The following is a 19,132-nucleotide window of genomic DNA, read 5'->3' on the forward strand; positions in this document are numbered from 1 at the left end:
GTAGGCATTATTGTTGTCATTTCACAATTGGTGAAGCTGAGGCTCAGAAAGAATAAATAACTTGTCTAAGATCACACAGCTACTTGAGGAATATAGATTCAAAGTCAAGTCTGTCTGTCTGACCTTAAAGTCTGTGTTCTTTCATCAAGCTTCCCATAAGTGATGCTGTTTCAGGGAAAAACCTTTGTGTTCATCACTATGTTATAGAAAACATTGTGTTTGGAAATCTCAAGTGGGTCAAGAAGACTGATAGTTTTCTGTTCAAGGTGTTTGCTTTGATATCATTGCAATTGAATTTGCCGTGATGCACCCCCCCCCCACACACACACACACACATTCAGGGGATATGATGGAGATGGCCAGATGGTTGGCTTTTCATTATTTTTTTCCACTGACTTTTCTTCACTCCATTTTCCCAAAGCATCTTTGGAGAATGGGGAAAGAAAACACATAAAAGATTCATACAGTTGCCGTGAACTTGGCTCTCAGAAGAGGACCGCTAAAGGGTATCTTCACACACACTGCAAGGCTTTCTTCTTCACACTCAATATTTCACATCTCAAGCCACTTACTATGTTGCAGCTGGTGAGGAAAATGCCAAACTGCTTCTCTGATACTAACTTTTGCTGACTGGGATTTTTTAGTTGGAAAATAGAGATTTGATTTTTATGAATTTCATCTATGACTGTTTCAAATGCCACCACTGTCAACGAGAGGAATTGGATACCATATCCTCTGTGAATAATTAGAATTCACAGCCCATGCACATGGATAGTTCCCTTGGCCTCAGGTTACTATAAACGATGGCACTGCTACATCATTATCTTCTCCAAAACTGTACCAGAGCCAGGGTACTTTTTGGATTCTGCAATTAAAACTTATACTTGCTGCTAATTTCCTATAGAATTAAGTCCCACCAATGCATTTTAGCCTTGAGGATTTCTAACATCTGGTACACTGTACCGATGGTAGGTCTGATCTCTCACTGATGTTGTACCTGAAGCAGTGCATCTGGTGGAAAGGATTCAGGGAGATCTGTGATTGAATCCTAGCTCTGCCACTTGGGTGTATGAGGTCACAGAGCCAGTCAATGTCTGTGCTGGTTATCCTCTCTCCCCTCAGATCCATTCTGCGCTTTTCTCTGTGCCCAGAGGAGCTGACTACATCACTGTCCCTCCTCCCCCCACCGTACCCCCCTGCTTTCTGGCTTGTTTCTGGTTGGATTCAGTCAATGGTAGGCATTGGCAAGAGACTGGATGTTAAGAGGAGCCTTCCTTATTCCTGATCTACTTCAGTGCCATATTTCTAATAGCGACTTCATCTGTCCATAATTATAATTTTTATGAGATAGCTACTTATTCACTGTTATATGGCTTCCACTGGGCTTCAGTAACAACATCCTATTTCTGCCCTGCCTTGCCCTTAAGCCTCAGGGTTGGTCAAGGTTGTTCACCGTTTTTAATGCCTGAGTGCCTCACCATTCTTTCTTGGTTCTCTTATCCCTGCCTATACATCTATACCTCTATAACATTTCTTTATGTGAAAGATACTTTTCCTGGGTATAGAAGTCTGGTTGTTTTTGTCCCCCTTTCAGCATTTCTGTCTTCTCGCTTGCATGGTTTCTGATGAGAAGTCTGCTGTAATTCTTATCTTTGTTCCTCTATATAAAATGCCTCCACCTCCATCTGCTTTAAAGAGTTTCTCTTTTTCTTTTGTATTTTGAATAGATGACTAAGATGTGTGTGTGTGTGTGTGTGTGTGTGTGTGAACTTTGCTTGGTGTTTTCTGAACTTTTTGGGTCTGTGGTTTGGTGTCCATAATTACGTTACTTCTCCAAATATTTCTTCTGCCTTGCTCTTTTTCTCTTCTCCTAGAATTCTAATTATGGGTGGTCCCTAACTTACGATGTTTTGTTATGAATTTTTGACTTAATTTTCAAAAATTTTTTATTAACAAAAAAAAATTTTTTTGAAGGAGAGAAACAGAGTGGAGCTGGGGAAGGGCAGAGAGAGTGGGAGACACAGAATCTGAAGCAGGCTCCAGCTCCGAGCTGTCAGGACAGAGCCCAACTGAGGGCTTGAACTCACAAGCTGTGAGATCATGACTTGAGCTGAAGTGGGACTCTTAGCTGATTGAGACACTCAGGTGCCCTGATTTTTTGACTTTATGATGGTTCAAAAGTGATATGAACTCAGGAGAAACTGTACTTCGAATTATGAATTTTGATCTTCTCCCAGTCTAGTGATGTGACACCCTCTCGTGATGCTGGGCAGCAGGGAGACACAGCTCCCAGTCAGTCACCTGAATCACGAGGGTAAACATCCCATAATTGACAACCATTCTGCACCCATACAGCCATTTCTGTTTTTCATTTTCAGTACAGTATGTAATAAATTACATGAGATGCTCAACACTTCACTATAAAATAGGCTTTGTATTAGATGCTTTTGCCCAACTGGAGACTATTGGAAATGTTCTGAGCACATCTAAGGTAGGCTAGGCTAAGCTATAATGTTTGGTAGGTTAGGTGTATTAAATTCATTGACTTAGAATATTTTCAACTAATGGTAAGATCTGTCAGGATGTGATCCCACTGTAAGTCGAGGAAGATCTCTATATGTGTATTAGACAAGTTGATATTGCCTAGCTTTTGGATGTCTGGGTTCTGTATCTTTTTTTTTTTTCACTATTTTTTTTCTCTTTATATTTCAGTTTGGGTAGTTTCTATTGACCCATCTTCTTCCTTCAGCTGTCTCCATCTACTGATAAGCCCATTAAAGGCATTCTTCATCTCTGGAACTTGTTTTCATTTCTAGATGTTCATTTGATTTTTTTCTTACGGCTTCCACTTCTCTGCTGAAAATATCCATCTGATCTTTCATAGTGTTCACCTTTTCCATGAGATCTTTTAACGTTATGGTTATTTTAAATTCCCTGAAAGACAGCTTCAACATCTGTGTCATATCTAAGTGTGGTTCTGATGATTCCTTTGTCTCTTGGGAGTATGTTGTGTTTTCTAGCCTTTTTGTACGTTCAGTTGAAAGTGTGACATCTTGTGCACTACACTAGAAAATGAGGTAACAGGTTTTATGCCTGGAAATGAGTAGGAGCTTCCTTCTGCTAGGACTTTAGTGAAGGGGTTTGAGTTAATTTAGTTAGGATTTGGGCTGGCTTTGAAGTTTGATGTTTCTCTGGTTGACCTTAGTAGGCTTTAAGTTCCTCTAGTGATGCCTTGTGTTTAGGGAGCTAAAGTAGTTTGTCAGATGACTTTTTTTCTCAGTGTCAACTCCATCTTAAGCGTTAGAACCCCTTTCTGTGCTGTGCCTCAGGGAGGGTCTCTTTCCAGCCCTTATCCCTCTCTTACCTCACTCATGGTACTATTCTGCTTTCCATTGTTGTGTTTAGCTTTTTAGCTAAACTATGGGAGTGGGTGGTGAGCATGAGAGTTCTCTCTCGTTCTGAGTAAGCCTCGGTCTTATGTAACCATGTGTCCCGAGTCTCAAAAATGTAGCCTCTTCAGTGACTGCTACTGCCCCCCGTCAGGCTATAAGTCTGGACCCATTGCCTATCCCCCTCCCCTCCTAACAGAAGTTAAAATTGTTTTTCTTCCCTTATTCAGTGGCAGTGGGTCTCCGCCAGTGCCTAGGGAGGACAGTGGTGGCTGCCTTTCTCTCCACAGATGAAGGCTTTTGTTCCATATGGGAAATAAAGTGGGTTGGGATGGGAACAGAAGGCAGGACCTCCCAAGTTTACCACGGTAGACACTTACATCTTTCTCTACTCTTTTCTTAGAGTTACCTGGTCAGGCTGTGGAGAGAAATCATGGAGAGTATGTGGACTCTCTTACCCATTGTCTGCAGCCTCTAAGGGCTTCAAGCTCTCTTGCCAGTTTACACTTAGCCTTCATAAATCTGCCAAACCACCCTAGCTGATCTCTTGTGACCAGTTGTGTTAACCCCAGGTAAGCTAGTGCTCACGTCTCGGCTTTCTCTTCAGGAGTCTCTCTCCCTGGATTTGGTTAGGTGGTTGCCCTGTGACCTTAGAGAAGTTTAAGAAAAACTCATGAATTTGCCATTTTCCTGGCTTATTCCTACTGTTAAGTTTGGGAACGATGTACTTTCTAGCTCTTACATCCTCCAGTGAAACCCTTAAGCCAAGTGTCATTACTTGAACCACTTGAATTCTATGTCCTGCTGGGCACACGGATAATGCTGGAGCTGGGATTTGATACTCTTATCGCTACAGCCTATTTTTCCTCCCTTCTTTATTTCCCTTTCCTGTATTTACATTTCATTCATTAAATATTTACTGAGCACCTACTAGGTGGCAAGCCCTAAGCTTGATACAGAGACAAATTAGTATTTAGTGTGAGCATAACTATGACAGAAGCTGTCACAGGGCACCATGGGATACTAGAGCCACTTACCCCTGTTAAACTTAGGAAAGCTGGCTGCTCATACCCACCCAGCAAGCGAATTTTGGAACCTGCCTCGTGCTCATGAGGCCGTTCTCTTAGCCACTGAATGCCATCTGGCCAGGATCCCAAGTCTGAAATTAATGATACCACACATTGGAGATGAGGATTGCATTACAGAGTTCTTTGAGGTTTTCTGCCAGCAGACCTGTAGGCTGACGAGAGGAAAGTAACCTTCATTCCCCAGAACTGTGAACTCCTAAGTTGACTTGCTCTGAAGTGTGTTGTGTTTATGATAGATGCATTATTTAATCTGTTGAAAGGATCAATAAAGCCAACTTAAAACTTGTTTCAGTAATAGCCTGTGCTACAGGCAAGCCTGGGCTGATTTTTAAAAAAAAATATTAGAGCATTTGGGTTGGAATCCACTAAACTGCCTCATGGAGCTAAAAGTAGAAAATTCCCTAGAGCAATGGTGCATTTGGCAAAATCTGTCAAAATGTGTGTTAAGAAACACCACAATACTGATAATACTGCATCTTTACTTCTTGAGAGCTTCATGGTTTACAAGCATTTTTTACCTTTAGTGTTTGTTTAGTTTTTTTGATCCCCATAATGACCCTGAAATGGGGTAAGGGAGGCATGATTTCTGTCTGGTTGAAACCTAGGTCTGGAAACCAGTCAGCCAGCCCCTGAGTCACAGGGCTAATATTCAGTGAAAACAGATATCTGGGACCTTTGCTTTGTTCACAGTCTGAGCTGAACCATTTTTTCATGACCCACTCTGCATGCCTTTTTTCAGCCCATTTTGGAGATTCTTATGGACCTGACCCCTTCCTAGTTCTGCCTTGATCTCTCAGACTCGACCCTTGATTCTGCTCCTCTGCTATGAACTTTAATTCCCACCTACTTTCATTACAACTTTTGTTTGCTCCCTTGAGTAGTTTACTTGCAGCTGTTCCCGGGTAATACCTTTCATGCCTGAATAATATTTCTGCAATTACTGGTTACATCCACTTGTATTGCTTGAAGTGACGTCATCGATGATGATGATGGTGGTGGTGGTGGTGGTGACAGCAGCAGCAGTTCTCAGTTGATTACTTACGGTGAGTAAGACACTGAGTTTTCCATATTTTATCTCATTGAAATTTTGAACCTCAGACTATCCCATGAAATAGTACTATTTTTATCCCTACCATACAGATAAGTCACAAAGAACTTAGGTGAACCTAGTCGGGGTGGATGAAAGAACATGGATTTGTGTTCTGGCTCTGCAATGTACTCCCTGTGTAATTTTAGACTGCTCCCTAATCTCTCTGTGTTCCTAATCCCTCAGTTTGTTCACTGGTAACAAAATGGCGGATGATTAATTTCTCTGGTCTGAGGTTGCTGGGAATATGAAGTTGAAAAAGATCCTGGCACACAGTGGGGATGTCAAGATAAGTTTCTCTCTTAATTTTAGGGCTTTTATCTTCAATTCACAGGGGATTCTTGGGAATTCCAAATACCATTTTATAAAAAGTGATTATCCTACCTTTTTCTTCTTCATAAAACAACTGTGGCTATATATTCCATCAAGGGAGACAGGGAGCAGGGAAGGGGATCCTTTCTGGTGGAGGTGTAGGAAATGGTTTTAGATTTCAGGGTTGGTGGAGATTAATGGTTGCAGTGATGTGTAAACATTCAGTTTGGGATCTGAAGGAGTGACCTTGGGAACTGAGTGCTCCCCTTTGCTCTGACAAAGAAACCCCTGTGTTGGTTAAATAATGTAGAAGAGATTTCCATTGGGCAATGGAGGGAAATTGAATTATTTAGTGTATTTCCCTTTCAATGAGTTAATCAAGATAATTGCTGTTTTCCTGGATCTTTGTCTTTCTTTGTAATTAACAAGGCCCGGGTTTGGAGACAGGAATTTAGCCAGTGAACTTTGTACAAATTGCTGTGACATTTTTTTGGGTGCAAATTGTACTGAAAAATCTATTACAAATCCTTTTCCTCTGGATTCCAGGACTGTGAGAAACTGATGCTTGAACAAGCTTGAGAAAAATTTACAGTTCAAGGATTTAAGTTCATTTGGGATTAACAAACTCAGCAGGGGACAGCAGGGCAGGGCTGAAAGCACAGGAGCTCTGGCATCAGACAGACCCCAGTTCTGCCACATTCTCACTGTCTAACAGAGAGCCTCTCTGAGCTTTAGTTTCTATTTCTATAAAACGGATACTATTGTTCATTTTCCAGAGCTGTTGTGAGGATTAAATGCAATAATGTGGTTCCTAGCCCATATCTGGTGCTACTTAGATTTTTTAAAGCTTCCGGCCACCAACCCCTGCCCCCCTCCGCCCCCAAGATCTCAGCCTTGTAGCAAAACGAGAAGGTACAAAATCCATTCATTAAAATAGCTCAAAGAGGAAGACCTCAGATACATATGTATTTGATTTGACTAGGATTGGAATAAGCCGAACTTCTGGTTTTCTGCCTACACCACTTAAGAAGTGCTACCCTGGAGGAGGGGAAGGGAAGTGAGCCCCTGGGGGTGGGTGGCACGACCATAACATATAGTGATGCAATAGCGCCACTCTGAGGGGGGAAGCAGTAAAATTATACCAAGAGACATAGGAGCAGATCAAAGAACAGTTTACAATCACTTTGGGCAGGGGCAAAGGGTTCTGGCCTCACTTTCTACATAATATGCAATTGTGGCTGTTCCTTATTAAGGATCTCGACTCATAAAGAGAAAGGTTTCATTATGTTCGTATAACGGGTTTGAGAAGGGAGGCATGGGAAGCATTTGTTAAGTTCCACCCCAAATGGTTAAAATGAAAACAAATATTTTTTTGAAACTTGACGATGTGAGCTTTGATTACGTGGAAAATTCATCTACATGGAACCGTTCTTTCTCCCGTTGCCATTATTTCTGGACAGGAATCATATGAAGATGCTAGCGCTCTGTGGTTTTTATCTACATTACTTCCCTGTGCTATGCTGGGCAGGTATTTCCCTTGTACCGATGTGGCAACTGAGGCCTAGAGGGATGCAGGCCCAACTCTTCTAATGTCAAAGTTCGTGCCTTTTCCACTACATCGTGTTGCTTTCTAGGAGCAATCGTCTGGAATATGAACACGCAGAACATATTGTAGGCAATAATGGTTTGCATCCCAAATTCTGAGCGAAAACAAAATATATCCAAAAACTTTCATTCCATCGACTCACCTCTAATCGTACAATACATCTCATGAAACAAGATCATCAAGTGGCCTTGTTGTGATACTTACTCGTAAAATGTTGTCCATCCATTTTCATTGCTTTTGGTTGCCAGAAGGCCAGAGTTGCCATGGTACGTCATCATGGCCAACTCATGTCCTTGCGTGGTCACACTCTTGAGTGCACTGTTGGTGCCCATGGTCACCCAGTACACCTGGCCATCTGGGACCACCAGCCAGAGGGGCATCCCGGTAGAGTCTCGGCGGATGTTCACCATGTTGCCGTTGTTGTCTGTGATGAGTGTGACATCGCCATCCCCAGTGTAGGTGAAGTTGTACAAGTAATCTCCTGTAGGCAGACTCTGCGTGTACAGATGCTTTCCACTGGTATCAAACAGGTAGAGCTCCTGGTCGATTGGTGAGGACAGCTCATACATGTTCTGGGTGTTGAGGAAAGGCTTGTTCTTCCTGATAAACCGAATTCGGATATTCCCCAGGTCAGCCACATAAAGTTCCCCGTCGGCACACACAGCCAAGGAAGATGGGGTATTCAGCTTTGCATCCTTGGCGTAGCCATCATCTCCAGAGAAACAGTCACAGTTGGCATCATTTTTACAATCACAGCCACTGGGGGCTCCAGCAACCAGCGAGATCTCTCCGCTAGTGGTGACCTGCCTGATGCGGTTGGTCTTCTTCTCATCGGTCTCAGCAATGTACAGGACCCCATTGTGTGAGACGGCCAAGGCCGTGGCAGACTCCAGGGTTGCGTGGATGGCCACCTTGCTCAGCAGGAAGTGGTCGATGCCAGGGACCTGGCAGTGCATGGGTCTCCCAGCGACAATGCGCACCTGGTGGTTTTCAGAGATTTGCAGGACCACATTGTTGTCAAGGACGTAGAGAGAGTTGTCCATCGGGTTGATAGCTAAGTCTGTGGGCCACTCCAGGCGAACCTGACAATGGAGACACCGATACTCAGACGCCCGGCAAGGTGTTCACCACTTATCGCCCCACAGCCCATATAGCTTGTAATAATGTCCCAAGTGCCTTCACACGCAGTCCTGCCTGATCTCACAGTGGCTTGTCATCAACAATGGAGGTCAACCCCCCTGATCTGAGTGAAACCATGCAAAAGCTGCCCCCAAGACACCTGATGGTCTCCATTAGACTCCCAAAATATGAAGAAGGGAATAAAAAGGAAAAAAAAAAAAAAAAAAAGAAACGTAAAAAGTAAACAAGAGATAGACTTGGGAGCCAGACAGGTCTAGGTTCAGATCCTAGCCCCACCATTATGACCTTTGGCAAATTACTTTGCCTCTCTGAGCCTCAATATTCATTATCTGTAAAATAGGACTGACGATACCACAGAGTGCTTAACCTATCGTGAGTGCTCAAATAATGACAGCTAATGTTATGGAGGTGGGAGAAGAAGGCAGATACAGTCTGGAGGCTGAAGCAGGAATTGTTCAGATATCTCAGACTCTACGTGAACTGTTGATATGATACCTGTACGAAAGACGATATTTCAACCCACTGAATTCATGGATTAACACGAATATCCAAATTTAGTTTATCAGGAAGAACAAGCCTTTCCTCAATATCCAGAACTGACATCGCCTGGGAGCTGGTCAGAAATGCAGAATGGCAGTTCTCACCAAACCTACTGAATCAGAATCTGCATTTAAATAAAATCCCCGGATAACTCATGTGCACTCTGAAGTTTGTGAATCCCAGCTCTAGAAAATGGTTTCTATACAAATCAAAACCACCATGAGATACCACCTCACACCTGTCAGAATGGCTCAAATTAACAATTCGGGCAACAACAGATGTTGGCAAGGATGTGGAGAAAAAGGATCTTTTTAGCACTGTTGGTGGGAATGCAAACTGGTGCAGACACTCTGGAAAACAGTATAGAGGCTCCTCAAAAAATTAAAAACAGAACTACCCTACCCAGCAATTGCACTAACGGGTATTTACCCAAAGTATACAAAAATGCTGATTCGAAGGGGCACATGCACTCCAGTGTTTCTAGCAGCACTATCGACAATAGCCAAAGTATAGAAAGAGCCCAGATGTGCATTGACTGACAAATGGATAAAGAAGATGTGGTACATATATTCAATGGACTATTACTTGGAGACCAAAAAAGAATGAAATCTTGCCATTTGCAACAACGTGGATGGAACTAGAGGGTATTATGCTAAGTGAAATAAGTGAGTCAAAGAAAGACAAATAGCGTATGACTTCACTCGCATGGGGATTTAAGAAACAAAACAGATGAACATAGGGGAAGGGAAACAAAAAAAAGGTAAAAACAGAGAGGGAGACAAACTGTAAGAGACTTTTATGTGCTCTTATAGAAAACAAACTGAGGGTTGCTGGTAGGGTGTTGGGGGGATGGGCTAAATGGGTGATGGGCATTAAGGAGGGCACTTGTTGGGATGAGCACTGGGTGTTACATGTTAAGTGATAAATCACTAAATTCTATTCCTGAAACATTATTATTCTATATTAACTAATGTGGATTTAAATCTTAAAAAAGCAAAGAAACAAATAAAGTTAAAAAAAAAAAAGAAAATGGTTTCTAGCACCCCAGAGAACAGGTCCTCCCAGAAGACATTAATGAAGGTGGCGATGGGAATGAGGGGTTCAGAGGTCCTGGGGCCCAGCCCGAGCCTCCTCTGAGCTGGGCTGGGAAACTGGCAGGGACGATGGTGAGCTTGCAGGCAGGCATGCATGGGATGCAGTTGGCAGGGTCTGAGGTGAAGAATGCTGCGTTGGTGGAGGAGGAGGAGGTTGGATTGTGGAAACAGCACACTGGGAGGTAAGGTGCTGGCACTACGGGAAGCCACTGGCCAGCTGTGTCCCCAAGAGGTCATCCAGACACACTGCACATGGGCTGGAAGCGTCTCCTCCATCCCAGTTGTCTACCGCACTCCTAGGAACTCACCACTTTTGGTTCCTGAGCCCCCTACAAACCCTCGACGCTCCGTCCAACGTGGGGCTTACTTAAACGCGCACGTTACTTTAGGTAAGAAATTTCTCTCCCAGGAATTTGCTCTTGCACCCTGTAAACAGTGGTGCACACCACAGCGATGTTTAATGATGGTGAAAAACTGCAACCAAGTCAAGTGCCCAGCAAGAGGGAATTCACTAACTCAACGATGGTATTTAGTTCGCCCATGAGTTAGAATACTCTACGTAGCTCTTAAAAGTGATGTTGTAGATGCATATTTAATGACATTGGGAAATGTTTGCTATGTATTAATTGAAAAGAATAGGCTACAGAATTGTAAGCACAGTGTGATCCCAACTGGGGGAAAATGTAACAATAAATTAGATTACAGATAGAGGGGAGAAGAAAAACCAACATGTTAACAGTACTTGGATTAGGGGTAATTTTAACTTTCTTCTTTGTAATTTTTAACTTTTTACATTTTCTCCAATGCCCATGTGGTAGTTTACTAATGCAGAAAGAAACCCCAGTAAATTATATACCTATGAGATGTGGCCACCTCCGTCTGACCCTTCTGCTCAGGGCCATCCTCGGGCCCTGCTTCCTCACTCCCAGCCTGGGCCCCTCTGCCCACACAGAGCCAGGGAGCCTGAGGCAGGCCAGAGCCACTGGCCAGAGCCGCTGCCTTCACACTTCCCAGTACTCTCTGGAGCATAGCGTCACGGCAGCCCTTGGCTGCATCAGAACAGTTTACTGTAACGTGACAGGGGAGTTTTCAATTTCCTAAAACCCATTTCTTGTCAACACTGGCTGCTAAATATTTTATGCCTTCTGGTCCTCTGGCACCTTGGGGACCTGCTTGCTCAGACCTTTCTGCCAGTCATTATGATGAAAAGATGGCTCCCTGATGGGTGGGTGAGGAGGGGGAAGGAGGAGAGGAAAGAGGGGAAGGAAGGAAGGAAGAGCAAGCGCTTTTCTGCTCTCTCCTTCCTGCCCTGTGCACAGAGCACCTGGAAAAGAAGGAACAGGACTCTGAGAGTCAGTCCTGGCTCTGTCACAGAGCCTGTGTGTTAGTTCTGGAGCAGACCAAATACACAAGCTTCTCTGATTTCCCTCCTGTTAGTGACAGGGGTGCTCAGGCTTAATGTCCCATTGCTAAAATGGAGAAACAAGGCTTTAGAATTGCTGTGGTCCCTCCAGCTCCCACATTCTGTGATCCTGAGAAGGGATAGAGCCCCCTCTCTTCTGTCCCCCAGAACACTCTGTGCCTTTATCAAAGCACTCTGAGATGACTGCCTTATTGCAGACTTATTTGTTCTCAAAAACAGGATTGCCAGACGGATGAATGACTACACGACTGGTCAACGGCACAGAGAGAGCGAGGGATTTGGGGCCAGCACACCTCACCTCTTATCTCAGTTCTACAATTACTACAGGTGTGCGTTACTTAAACACTTTGAACTTCTTTCCTCATATGTAAATGGAGGTAATAAATATTACATAGAGCAATTGTGAGTATCAAGACAATGTACAAGGAATTGCTTTGTAAATTATAAAGGGAATGAATATTTACAGCCTATTACTAGCTGCCAGGCACTGTGCTAGGCAATTTATGTTCAGGATTTCATTAAAAAATTCATTTCCACATCCCTGATGGAAACAAGCACAGGGCTCTGCATTTATAACTGCAATTCCCCGCCCCCCGCCCACCCCACCCCCCCCCCCCCCCCCACCACCGCCCCGAGCCTCAGTTCTCTTATCTGTAAAATGGGGTAGATAATATCACCTCTTGGGAATATTGTGACAGCTAGGTAAGAAAAAGGAAGTCCTACTCATCTCTGTATTCTCCTTTCTAACAGTGCTTGGCACATAAGAAGTTCTTCAGAAGTCATTTTGGACTCTACATATAGTCACACTCTGTAGACTGCTGAGCTAGGAACTAATCCCCTCTTTTGATTGGCGGCAACATCTTCTGTTTCTTCTCTTCTCCATTCCTCCCTCTAGTTTCTCCTTGGGCCTGGGCTTATTTCCACCCAGGGGAGCTGGCCAAGTTCCTTGGTTCCCTGCTTTGCACTCTTGCCTCTGAGCTGTGTTCTTAGCTCTCTGGCTTACTCCCTGCTCCCCACGGGGCAGTAAAACAGCTCTGAGTGTTTGTACAGAGGAAGCTCTCAGAATGAAAGCCAGCACCCCCGCCCATACGTGTATATAAAAATATAAGCCGTGTCTGGAGAGTTTGGTAAAAAAAAAAAAAAATTCCATGCTTAGATTCAGATGAGGGTAGCGAGGACCAGGGGCAAAGGTATTTCAGCCCAGGATTTCTGAAGCTAAATGTGGGTTTTTTCCCCGTTCCACTACACGCCGGTTGTCCTCTGAGCTTTTGATTTGGCTGCTTGGTAGCACCTCTCACTAAAGTAAAACAACTTTCCAACGTGTGGATTGAAAATTTTCAGTGCCCTGTGCTGGCTGGTACGGGGCCCGTTTTGAGAATTGAAAATACTCGCGTGCACATCCTCAGGCCGTAGCAGCTTCCTGACGGGTAATTCAAGCTTGCTCACAGACTGGAGAGGGAAATTCTCGAGCCAGCAAGGGGAAGCCTGCCAAATTGGAAAGACGAGTGGCAGAGAACAGATTCCATTCTGGAGCGGAACAATCACATTAGCCAGTGCAGAGGAAAACCACGCCAGCAACCGAAAGGGATGTGACGCGGGTGTTGGGACCGCCAGCACCAGCCTTGGGGCTCTGGGGACAGCGCTCCACAACACATGTCACTAACAGGGGGGCCTCCTGGCCTCTGTTGCACCCTGAGTACAGGGAGCAGGTGAATAGTCAGTGGAAAAGGGCCTGTGTGCAGCCTGCCCTACAAGTAAGGGGGTTTAAAAAGCTAAGTGTGGTTATTGCTGTCCCCACTCTGCAATTTAACGTAACTCGTGCCTTCCTTTTTCCTGGGTTTTGCTAATGCTGGCAGCTCTGGCCAGGCCCTGACGAAAGATCTAGCAATAAAGGACACTTTCCTTGCCAAGACGTTGCAGGACAAACTAAGGACATGCTGAACTGCCAGTCACTGGGTCTGCACTGGATTACTGGTGTTCACTGCTAAGGTCCAAACTGTTTGGCATGGCATGGGAAGGTCGTTCCCTAACTGGCCCCAAATAACACTCCAGTTTCAACTCCTGCTTCTTCATTCCAAGAACCTTATGCTCAAGCATTCAATCTTCCAATGGTCCTTGAATATACTGGGCCCATGAACATCTTTGTACCTTTGCACATGCTGTTCCTTTTGTGTGAAATGTCTCCATTCTTCCTGGCCACCCAGAAACCCCTATTAAACCTTCAAAACCTGGCACAAATTGCACTTCCTTTGTGAACGTGGGCACCAGAACTTCTGTTGATTGACCACCTTTCAAGTGCCAAGCGGTGCCAGGAGCCTAGTATGCACTGTTCGTATTTTCTCGAAGCAATCCTGCCAGGCTGAAGTCAGCTATTTCCATTTTTAAAATATAAAAAAAAAAAAGAGGTTCAGAGGACTTCAGGAATTTGTCCAAAGTCACTCAGTTAGTGAGCAGCAAAGCTTGGAGTCAATCAGCCAATCAATTAATTAATCATGAAATACTGGTTGTACTCCTACTGTATACAAGGTACTCTGGCTAGAGCAGAGGAAAAGATGAACAGAATTCCTGTCCTCATGTCATTTACAGTAGAGAAAGAGAAAAGACAATGTACAAGTACCTGTGTTTCCAAAGAGGGGACTCACAGGCAGCTATGGATTTAAACTCACAGCATGTGACTCTCTGCTGCCTTTGAAGCTTCCTGGGGCAGATTTCTTCACTGTCCACGGGGATCCCTCTGACGACCACCTGTCATCCCTCTGGTGAACTCCCAGAGCGCCAAGCTTCGCCCTACTCATCTTTGTGTCCTTAGTGCTTCCCCAGGCCCAGCCCCAAGAATGTGCTCTTCAAAGGCTAGTGCAGCATAAAGATGGGGGGCCAGCGGGAGAGCGGATGAGCGTGCAGCCCCAGGGCTCTAGCAGGCAGAGTTCTCCCCTTACCTGAGAGATATCCATGACGGAGTCACAGCTGAGGGGCCGGGCTGAGGTAAGATCATTGGAGCCCAGCAGGGTGGAGATGACCCCATTCTGATCAATGCGTCTGATCATGGTGCCATCCACGAAGTAAATCAGCCCAGACTTGTCCACCGTGATGCCTGGGAAAGAGAAGCCAAAAACAGCGTTAGAGGTGGTAACAACCTACGCGCAGATGGAGCCTTGTGGGCTGATTAAGAACCTCCCCTCTGTGATTTGATTGCATCCTCCCCACAGGACTCACTCCCCATCCAAAGGCCGGAAGACAGATGCCCAGAGGCTTAGGGTGACTTATTCAAAGCAGGGATTAGAACCCGAGTCTCCAGGGCTCTGGTCCCTCCACCTTACTGCTGAGATTTTTACCTATCAGCTCAGGTAGTCACCAAAACTGGACTCCTACTTCTGGGGGTTTGTCAAGCACTGGACATAGCAGTAAGCAGAACCCTTTTCAGTGTCAAAGCTGTGAGTTAAGTTAACCTAACTTCTGAAGCCTTGTAATTCTCGCAATTAAATCCATCCCCATTTTGGTAACAATTTTTCTTTTCTTCCAAGAGAATCATCCTCCATGTTTTTCTATTCTTAGTTTATGGTCATTGGTAATTATAGATGTATACAGCCTAAACATGAATCCTTTGGGTTTGTGTAGAGAATATGGGTGAAATAAATGTTTAAAAAAGGCACATGGAAGAGAGCAGTCTGAATTCACCATTCACTTTCTCCATGACCAGCTGTGTGGCCTTGGGCAAGTCACTGGATATCTCTGCGTTTGGATTCTCAGCTCTTAAATAAAGGGATTGTTCTAAATTTGTACTTCTCACTCCCAGCTGTGTTTGTGAATCATCTGGAAGCCTTCTATCATGTATCCCACAGGTAGTTGGTTCAGAACATCTCAAGTGGAGCCTGAATATTTATCTGTATTTTTGACAAGCACCTTGGGTGATCATGATATAAAACAAAGTTTCAGAACCACTCTAGCACTCTAGTAAATCAGTACTTCTTAACCAGTGATGTGTATCAGAATCATCCTGAAGTGTTTATCCCCCCCCCCCCCCCCAACACACCCCTGCTTGGCCTCACTCCTGGAAATACTCATTCTGGGCGTGGCCAAGACTAATACGTTTTATTGTGGGTGAGATTGATTTCCACCCCGGGTGCAACATCCCGAGTTTAGAAATAGCCCTACCAAACTGAGAACTGCTCAGGGGTGCTAAGGGACGACACATGACCCCCAGGAGCACATGGTCTAGATGGGGAGGTTGGGGATGAGCCAGCACCAGGTGGAGTGCCCCAGGGAGAGACATGATGAAGGAAAGGCGATTCTGGTCAGTTTTGTTCTGCTCAGTCATCCCTGGGCAATGAAATGAAAGAAGGGGTTGGAGAAAGCTTCACAGAGGTAGAGACGCTTGCCAGAGAAAGCTTTCCAGTTGTATAACCTTGGCCATGGCATTTCACTAAGTCCAGCTTCCTCATCCACAGAATGGGGATAATAACATCTGATGTGTAACAGTTAGCCCTCAATAATTATTAGTGACTATAATTATGAGATTCGACCAGCACTTTGTGAAGACCCTTTGCCCGGGGTCTGCGTGTCCGTGACTGGGGCGGTTTCAGACACCCAAGGGGCTCTGAGTGATGAAGTCCCCTGGAGTGGTGTTCTTTCCACCCCCTCCTTAAGGCTGCTCAGGGCTGGGGAGCGATTTCACACAGAGGACAAGGCAGCCTTCAGGCAGGGAAGCCATTCCTCGTTCCTGCCTAGAATGTACATTAATTACATTCTTTAAGTAGCAGGACAGGAGTTTTCTTGTCTGCCTGGCTATGCTCTGTCTTTCTCTTCCATCTGCTAGGACTGATGAGTGCTCCACGAACAATCAGGATTCTTGTTTACAAAGTTGGCTGCACAGGCTAATAGAAGCGACCTGCCCCCTGATTAATTACTTCAGTTTTTCTCCTTTTGTTGTGCTAAATAGATGGACATCTTTTCTCCTCCCTGCTGCGAAGTGTCTGCATATTGTGGCACCCTTGTCATTTCTATCTGGGTTAATTACAGGCTTTTGGGCAATTTCACTGCTACTACATCTGTGTGCATGCATGCGTGCGTCTGTGTGTGCGGGGGTGGGAGGAGGGCGGGTGGAGAACACATATGTGTGTGAAGCAACTGAGAAAGACCTGGAGAGAATAACATTTTCAAAAAAAGCTTTTAATTTGAAGAGAATAGAATGTTGCAACTGCACGTGGTGTCGGGGCGGGGGGGGGGGGTCATTTAGCCCAATCCGCTGATTTATCAATGGGAAAAGTGAGGCCCAAAGGAGGAGGTCAGAGGGCAAGGAACAGTAGGACCGAATCATAATGCAGGATCCCTAAGTGTAAGCCTGTTCTTTCTGCTGCAGACTACTTGCTCAGTGTTAGGAAATCATAATTAGGAGGACATCATATTTAGGACCATGGATGTCACAATACTTCCCCCACAGTTACTACCTGACCAATCAGGTGTCTAATAGAGGTTGTATAATATAATATATGATGTGGTGTGATAACATAAGGTAATGTAATACAACAACTATAATAGGAGTCACTATGAGAATGTTTATCAAGTATCTGGAACCAATGAACCAAGCATTTTCATTCTTGATAATATTTAATCTGTACTGCAACTGTACAGTATATCTCTATTTCATAGGTGAGGAAAATGTGGCTCAGAGAGGTTAAGCAACTCACCTAAACTCACACAGCTATTAGGTGGCAATGTCTGAATTTGAATACAGAACTGCCTGATTTCACTAGACAATAATGCTTTGACTTAAAAGTGCATGTACCAGCTGCATTTTACCAACCACTTTTCACAGATATTAATTCACTCACTAGGGGTACATCTGGGTCTAGGAGAGGCCTGAAACCTGGCACCATTTGCTAATACAATCACATAGGACATTTTTGTGGTATAGCATATGAAATATATTTATTACGACCCTCAGAACAAACCTAGGAGGTGGACACCGAAGGTACTATTACCCCAATTTTATTGAGGGGGATGCTGAGGCTTAGACACTATAGGTCACCCAGCTTTATGGCCAGCACACAATGGATGCTTTGCTGATGAATGTCGACAATGATGGCTTCTCCTCCAAAAAGCCTTCCCCGTCTTCTAGGCACAAGGGGCCACTCTCGGCTTTTATTTAAGTCCCTTGCACAGTTCTGTTTCCTGGCTTGCCAAGGAGCACTTCTTCCTCTCTCCCACATCAGTGATTCACGCTCAAGTCTTATTTATTCTGCTGCATTAAAATTATCTATGCAACCACAGCATACCGCACACTCAGTAAATACTTGCTGAACAAGTGAGTGAAAAATTGTGATTGTGGGTATTAAGAGGTCTTTTTGAAGGACTCAAAATTGAAACTTACAGCTAACCCGTCTTACAGCATGTGAACATCTACAAAGATGATACACTGCAATGTTCTTATAAAACAGTAACATGAGAGAGAGCATAGATGTCCAACAGTTGGGGGCTGATAAGTGATGAGACGTCCATTCTATGGAATACTATATAGCCATAAAAATGAGTACAAAGAAGATGGGTAACATGGGGAAATGTTCGTGATATACCATCTAGGGGAAAAAAAGTAGGTTACCAAAACAGTTTGTTTAATGTGGCCTCATTTTGTTTTTGGTGAGCATACAAACACATGCATGCAAACACGTGGAAAAAAGACTAGAAGGAAAGGCAGGAAATGTTACCTAGGAATATCTCTGGGCAGGTGGAATCATGACAATTTTAACTTTTCTCTACAGACATCTTGGTATTTTCCAAAATGTTTTCACAACGATAAACATGTATTTCTTTTGAAAAATGGAGTGGGCATTAAACCTGAATTTTGCTATCAAAGGGTGTGAATTTACAATTTTTTCCAATTCTAAGCCTGACTGTGGTATTAGACTCACAGCTCCTGGGAAGTTAACTATTGGGACCTCAATCAACATTACTGCTTGTACTTAAAAAGCAAGGCCTTACTCACCCCTGGGGTTGGTCAGTGTGGCTTCGGTGGCCTTGCCACCATCCCCACAGCGAGTGTCATCAAAAGGGAGGCACTGGTCACCTGTTCCTGCGACCACCTCGGAGTTCTTGACAAGGTCCTTCACCACCACGGTGGACTTGATCTTAAAGACCCTCCGGCTGTTGGTGTCCGAGAGGAAAACAGCCCCGCTCATGGGGTCTGTGGTCAGGTAGTATTTGTGCGCTGGGCTGTGACTGGAAAATAAGGACACACCAGCTGGTGAGTACTTTCTTTCTTCCTATCAGCTAACCAGAGATGTACAACTAGACTTCATGCAAAAAGTCATATGGCGATGGTGTCCCCCTTTTGGGTGATTGTTCCCTAATTTTTCTGACCCCAGTGGTTGGCTTAGCTATCCCTCTTACCTAACGAATAATACAAAAAGCTCTTGCCAATGACTGTGATGTCCAGCCAGAGCTATGTCCATATTAGGTA

General features: G+C 44.4%; 1 protein-coding gene across 1 annotated transcript in view; it reads right to left on the reverse strand.

Moving 5' to 3' along the window:
* Positions 1–19,132, reverse strand: part of TENM4 (teneurin transmembrane protein 4) — a 2,883,939-nt gene that overhangs the window by 31,002 nt on the left and 2,833,805 nt on the right. The window contains 3 exon segments of the mRNA XM_053900128.1: positions 7,687–8,564; positions 14,616–14,770; positions 18,659–18,891. Coding sequence (XP_053756103.1) covers positions 7,687–8,564; positions 14,616–14,770; positions 18,659–18,891 — 1,266 coding nt within the window.

The sequence above is a fragment of the Panthera pardus genome, unplaced genomic scaffold (genome assembly GCF_024362965.1).
Source record: "Panthera pardus isolate Hobbes unplaced genomic scaffold, ASM2436296v1 HiC_scaffold_12, whole genome shotgun sequence".
Lineage (NCBI taxonomy): Eukaryota > Metazoa > Chordata > Mammalia > Carnivora > Felidae > Panthera > Panthera pardus.